General features: G+C 70.3%; 1 protein-coding gene across 1 annotated transcript in view; it reads right to left on the bottom strand.

Annotated features, from left to right (window-relative positions):
* Positions 1-244: 244 nt before the first annotated feature.
* The window catches only part of LOC125358089 (cytochrome b-245 light chain), an 8,632-nt gene continuing 2,256 nt past the window's right edge, over positions 245-6,620 (bottom strand). Inside the window, exons 2-6 of the mRNA XM_048354950.1 lie at positions 2,114-2,183; positions 1,698-1,772; positions 1,517-1,600; positions 924-1,005; positions 245-536 (exon numbers count right to left, since the gene is read on the bottom strand). Coding sequence (XP_048210907.1) covers positions 315-536; positions 924-1,005; positions 1,517-1,600; positions 1,698-1,772; positions 2,114-2,183 — 533 coding nt within the window. The 3' untranslated portion in view covers positions 245-314. The remainder of the gene's footprint in view (positions 537-923; positions 1,006-1,516; positions 1,601-1,697; positions 1,773-2,113; positions 2,184-6,620) is intronic.

Raw genomic sequence — 6,620 nt, 5'->3', positions numbered from 1 at the left:
CTGCCCGCTCACTCTTACTTCTGATAGAGGCGGTGGAGAAAGGCTGAGTCTCCAAGAATCCCTGCTTCACCCCGTCTCGCGCCTGCGCCCGGCCACTTTCAGCCCAGGGGAGCTGGGACCCGAGCCCCGGCGGGAATTGGGGGTGCCACTGAATTTCCCTGGTGGAAACGCCAGGTCCGTTGGATAGAATCCACCATCCGCCACAAGGCCACCGTTAACCTGCCACCCAGGAAGAGCCTCAGACGCAGGAATCCTTGGCGTTTATTGGGGGCCGCACTGCTGCCCCTGGGGGCCTCCGGGCAGGGGTGCCCAGCTCACACCACCTCATCTTCGGTCACAGGAATGGGGTTGACTTGGGGGCCGCCTCCTCCTCCTGCTGCCGCCGCCGCCTCGTCCCCCTCGCTGGGCTTCTTGCGGGCCTCTGCGGGGGGCCTGGGCGGGGGGTTGCTAGGCGGCTGCTTGATGGTGCCTCCAACCTGCGGCCGCTCCTTGCGCTTGGGCTCGATGGGCGTCCACTGCTCACCCCGGACAGCCGCCTGGGGGCACAGAGGGCTGCCGGCCTCCACCCGGGGCCCCCACCAGCCGCCCCCGCACGCGCGCGAGACGGGCCTGCGCCGAGCCCTTCCGCACAACGGGAGCCCAGGGGACATCCGGGCTCCTCAGAAGCCCCGAGAGGCCACCCGGGGGACACTCGAAGGCCAGCGAGCTCCCTGGCCTCCTCCAAGGGCCTGAGGGCCAGGCCGGGCCCGCCCCTGCGCGGCCCGAGGGCGCGACCTCCCCAGCTGCGGCTCCCGGCCCTTCCTCGCCGCCTGTGCACAGGGCCCGGCACAGCCCAGACGCGGGGGCTGCCCCCCCCCCCCCCCCCCGCCGCCCGCCGCCCGCCGCCCAGCACCGGGGCCAAGGCTGCACAGGGCACCACTCACCAGCAGGTAGATGACGCTTGCAATGGCCAGACACACGGTCCCCAGGATGGTGGCCAGCAGGAAGCCCGCGGGCACGGACAGCCTGGAGGGAAGGACAGGAGGGCTGGGGGCTGCGCAGTCAGAGGTCTGCCTTGAACGGGCAGTTGGGTTCCTGGCCCGGCCCACCGTGCTGGGCGGGGCACCGTGCTGGGCACCGTGCTGGGCGGGGCGGGGCACCGTGCTGGGCGGGGCACCGTGCTGGGCGGGGCACCGTGCTGGGCGGGGCACCGGGCGGGGCGGGGCACCGGGTGGGGCGGGGCACCGTGCTGGGCGGGGCACCGTGCTGGGCGGGGCACCGTGCTGGGCGGGGCACCGGGCTGGGCGGGGCACCGGGCTGGGCGGGGCCTCAGGGCTTCGGCCGCGTGGGACGCCGGGGCGAAGGCAGCGGCGGAGTCCGGAGCGGGAGCCACGGCTGCCCCACCCCGCGCGTCCCCGCGCAGACAGTGGCCGGGCCCGTGGCCGTCCGGGGTTTGCGGGGGGGTCTGCCGGTGCTCCCCCACCCCCGCGGGAGCGCGGCCCTCCCGGCGGCCCCCCCCCCCCCCGGGAGCACTCACAGGAGGTGCAGCGCCGCCCGCACGTAGTAGTTCCTGGTCAGCGGGCCGAAGAGCTTCACCACGGCGGCCACGTACCTCTGCCCGCTGGACGGGAGGAAAGGCAGGCGGGTCGGGGCCGGGGCACCGGGGCCCGCCCTCCCCCCCCCCCCCCCCGCCCGCCCGCCCGGCCCGCGGGCCTCACCAGCGCTCCAGGGTGGAGCCCCGGCTCCTCTTGCCCCGGGGGTACTCCAGCAGGCAGATGAACACCCCTGCGGCTCTGCGGGGCGCGGTTAAGGCTCCACAACCCCGTCCGCCCGCCGGGCGCCGCCCCGAGGTGCCCGCAGCCCCTCCCTCCCGGCCCGCCCGCCCCCAGCCCCTCCCTCCCGGCCCGCCCCGCCGCAGCCCCTCCCTCCCCGCCCTCCCCCGCCCTCCCGCCCTCCCTCCCCGCCCTCCCGCCCCCAGCCCCTCCCTCCCCGCCCTCCCGCCCCTAGCCCCTCCCTCCCCGCCCTCCCGGCCCTCCCGCCCCCAGCCCCTCCCTCCCGGCCCGCCCGCCCCCAGCCCCTCCCTCCCCGCCCTCCCGCCCCCAGCCCCGGCCCCAGGTCCCCCGCGGAAGGATACATGGAGTAGGCGCCGAAGTACCACTGGGCAAAGCGCCCGGCAGTGGCCACGACGCCTCCAGTGATGAGGACTGCGAGCGGACAGGGCCGGTCAGGCGGCGGCCCCGGACGCGGAGGACCCGGGCCCGGCCGCCCCGGCCTCCACCTGCTGGGGGGGGCGCGGCGAGGGCCCGGACGGGGGAGGAAGGGGAGCCGCGGAGGGCCGGGTCGCTCCGGCTGAAGGGCCGCCAGGGCCACCTTGGCCCTGCCGTCCTCGGCTCCCAGCCCCACCGGCCCCGGTCCAGCTGCAACTCGCTCCTGCTTTCAGCCTTGGAGCGCAGTACTGGGTGCTCAGTCCTGCTGCTGCTCCACCCTGCACCGGGGGCCGGCTCGGGGTTACCCCAGCTTTCCTCGTCCCTTCCTCTGTGGTAGCTCTGCGGCCTCCTCCTCCTTGCCCAGGCGTGAAGCTATGGAGCTGGTGATAAGTGAACACGCCCCTCCACCCGCGACCAGGCTCGTCGGGGGCTGGGAGACGGGAGGGGCGGGAGGGGCGGGAGGGGCGGGAGGGACGGGCAGCCGGATTCGCCCGGCCGAGGACCCCGCAGACCCCTGCTGCACCTCGGCCTCCCCGCACTGCTGGCCATCGCACGGATGCGGAGGGCACCGGGGAGGCGGGGGTGGGCACGGGGGGGTGGGCACGGGGGAGGGGGGAGGGGCACGGGGGAGGGGGGGGCACGGGGGAGGCGGGGTGGGCACAGGGAAGGGGGGAGGGGCACAGGGGAGGGGCACGGGGGAGGCGGGGTGAGCACGGGGGAGGGGGGAGGGGCACGGGGGAGGGGCACCAGGGGGAGGGGGGGCACGGGGAGGCGGGGTGGGCACGGGGAGGAGGGATGGGCACGGGGAGGCAGGGGGGTGGGCTACGGGGGGAGGGGGGGCACCGGGGAGACGCGGAGGGCACCGGGGAGACGCGGAGGGCACCGGGAGGCGGGTGGCACCGGGGGGGAGACGCGGAGGGCACCGGGGAGACGCGGAGGGCACCGGGGAGATCGCGGAGGGCTCCGGGAGGCGGGTGGCACCTTTCTTCTGTCTCCCATGCATCTCCCCAGCTGACCCCGGCGTAGCCGCTCTCGTCCTTGGGGCTCTGGGGATCGCTGAGCCACATCCCAGCCCCGGGACAGCTTTGTCCTTGTTTTGTTTTGGACACAGGGCCTCACTGTGCAGCTCAAGCTGGCTTTGAACTTCGGACCCCTGCCTCAGCCTCCGTAGTCTGGAATTCCAGGTGTGTGTGTACCACGCCACCACGCCGCCGCAAGAAAACCTTTAACCGGGGATCAAACCCAGTTCCCGGAATGTGGTCATTACTTGCTCCTCTTCCCCATTCTTCTCTCTTTCTCATTCACGTGGCACTGACTTTTATTTATGTTCGTGGCTCTGGGGTTTTGAACTCACAGCCTCGCGCTCGCTAGGTACTTTCACCCCACTTGAGCCGTGCTCCTCCACGTTCTTGCTGTAGTCGTTGGAGGTGGGGTTGCCTGAACCCGATACTCCTCTTTACCCTAGCAGCCGGGATGACAGGTGGGTGCCGCCACAGGGCCGCGTGGGCTCCGATGGGCCTCCCACGCTTTCTTGTTTTATTGTTTCTTTTTGCCAGTCCTGGGCTTGGACTCAGGGCCTGAGCACTGTCCCTGGCTTCTTCCCGCTCAAGGCTAGCACTCTGCCACTTGAGCCACAGCGCCGCTTCTGGCCGTTTTCTGTATATGTGGTGCTGGGGAATCGAACCCAGGGCCTCATGTATGCGAGGCAAGCACTCTAGCCACTAGGCCATATCCCCAGCCCCATCACCGGCTTTTTTGTAACTGTAACCCTCCTGGTCTTTGCTGGGGTTACGGCCATGAGCCACCCCGCCCGGCAGAACCTGCTTTCTCCTCCCCCCTCTTTCATGACCTAACTTCATTTCCTGTGTCCAAACAGGAATCTGTTGCCAGGTGTTCTGGAAAGGACTTTCTTCAGCCCTGGTTCTTCATTTCCTACCCCTCTTCTGAACAGCCTCCTCCCGAGTGACGGAATCACGTCGGCTCTTCCGGTACAGCGTCCACACAGCTTGTGTGTGGAACCCCGCACCTGTCCCCGTGGGGCCACATCGGTGTCCCGCGCCTTGATCCCCTCACCTCTCCGTCCTGTGTGGCCTCATCTCACCCGCAGCCTGCGAGGGCCTTCCCCGGGTGTCAGGACCGAGACCCTGACTTGAGCCTCTGGCTGGAAGCCACCATAGAAAACATGCTATTGAGCCTCTGGCTAGAAGCCACCATAGAAAACATGCTAAGAAACCAACCATTGATTCAGCACCACCTTGGTTGCACTAGATGGCCCAGTTCATAGAGCAATAATAATAGATAATTCTTGAGAATAAACCTACCAGAACGTCCTACAGTCAAGTCTCTTAGCAACCCAGGTAGGACCCGGTGTATAGGAACATTTTGTGGTCAGGTCACTTAGCAACTCTCCCCTATAGCATGACCAGTAACCTTTTCACCCTGCCAAGGTCCTGCTACCCCAAGCCAACTTCCTACAGGTGCTGAAGAACTGCCCCCTCCTGCTCCAAGATTGCCCCCTCCTGCTTTAAGAGTATATAAGTGTGTGAAAATCAAAATAAATTGGCAGCTTGAACAGACTCCCATTTGTCTTGCTGCTCTCTTCGCGTCTCCCTTTCCCTTCATTCTCTCTCGTAGGTGGTCTCCCCTGTTGATGTCCTGCGGGTCGGGACACCCGGGTGATCTGCGGTGTCCTCCCCTCCCCGGGTGATCTGCGGCGTCCTCCCTTCCGCCAGTGTCCTCCCCTCCCCGGGTGATCTGCGGTGTCCTCCCCTCCCCGGGTGATCTGCGGTGTCCTCCCTTCCGCCAGTGTCCTCCCCTCCCCGGGTGATCTGCGGTGTCCTCCCCTCCCCGGGTGATCTGCGGCGTCCTCCCTTCCGCCAGTGTCCTCCCCTCCCCGGGTGATCTGCGGTGTCCTCCCCTCCCCGGGTGATCTGCGGTGTCCTCCCTTCCACCAGTGTCCTCCCCTCCCCGGGTGATCTGCGGTGTCCTCCCTTCCACCAGTGTCCTCCCCTCCCCGGGTGATCTGCGGTGTTCTCCGGGAGCTCACGTCCCCACGTCCTGTTCTCGCTGTGTCATTTCTGTTCCCTCCTCTCGGTGACCAGTTCAGACATGCTCATCCTTACTGCTTCCGGTGGGAAGTTCTGCCTGCCTCACACATCCACTTCCTCAATCGCGTGCGCTGCGGCTCTCCCCCACAGGCGCGTTCCTGTCCTCGGTGCATGCGCAGCTCCGTGCTGGGGGCCTTGACGCCTTCTTCACCTGGTTCTGATTCACCTCACTCCTCATCGGCCAGGAAACCCAGCGCCACCCCACACCCGGGCCCTTGACGCGTGTGCCCGTCTCCATCCTGAGTCCTGGCAGTGGACAGGCAGCCCCTGTGGTGTGCGAGGCGCGTGCCCCGGCAGTGTGCGCGGGCGGTGTGCGAGGCGCGTGCCCCGGCAGTGTGCGCGGGCGGTGTGCGAGGCGCGTGCCCCGGCAGTGTGCGCGGGCGGTGTGCGAGGGCCCGTGCCCCGGCAGTGTGCGCGGGCGGTGTGCGAGGCGCGTGCCCCGGCAGTGTGCGCGGGCGGTGTGCGAGGCGCGTGCCCCGGCAGTGTGCGCGGGCGGTGTGCGAGGCGCGTGCCCCGGCAGTGTGCGCGGGCGGTGTGCGAGGCGCGTGCCCCGGCAGTCGTGCGCGGGCGGTGTGCGAGGCGCGTGCCCCGGCAGTGTGCGCGGGCGGTGTGCGAGGCGCGTGCCCCGGCAGTGTGCGCGGGCGGTGTGCGAGGCGCGTGCCCCGGCAGTGTGCGCGGGCGGTGTGCGAGGCGCGTGCCCCGGCAGTGTGCGCGGGCGGTGTGCGAGGCGCGTGCCCCGGCAGTGTGCGCGGGCGGTGTGCGAGGCGCGTGCCCCGGCAGTGTACGCGGCGGTGCCCCCCGCCCTAGGCCCCCGTGCGCAGCTCAGCTCTTGCAGAACTGAGAAGCCGGAGGGAGCCTCGGTCCCCCAGGGGCCCGGCGACCTCGGCCCCTGCCCGCCTGCGGCCTGGCCCGGCGGAGCCCGGCTGCCTTTCTGTGCCCGCCTGCGGCCTGGCCGGCGGAGCCCGGCTGCCTTTCTGTGCCCGCCTGCGGCCTGACCCGGCGGCGCCCGGCTGCCTTTCTGTGCCCGCCTGCGGCCCGACCCGGCGGCGCCCGGCTGCCTTTCTGTGCCCGCCTGCGGCCCGACCCGGCGGCGCCCGGCTGCCTTTCTGTGCCCGCCTGCGGCCTGACCCGGCGGAGCCCGGCTGCCTTTCTGTGCCCGCCTGCGGCCTGGCCCGGCAGAGCCCGGCTGCCTTTCTGTGCCCGCCTGCGGCCTGGCCCGGCAGAGCCCGGCTGCCTTTCTGTGCCTGGCTCTGAGCTCACTGCGTGTTCCACTTTCTCATCAGCATCCACACAGACTCGTGTGCGCGAGGAGGGAGAGGCGGCCTCC

The sequence above is a fragment of the Perognathus longimembris genome, chromosome 10, assembly GCF_023159225.1.
Source record: "Perognathus longimembris pacificus isolate PPM17 chromosome 10, ASM2315922v1, whole genome shotgun sequence".
NCBI lineage: Eukaryota > Metazoa > Chordata > Mammalia > Rodentia > Heteromyidae > Perognathus > Perognathus longimembris.
Note: the sequence above shows the minus strand (reverse complement) of the source record. Positions and strands in the feature narration are given on the sequence as shown.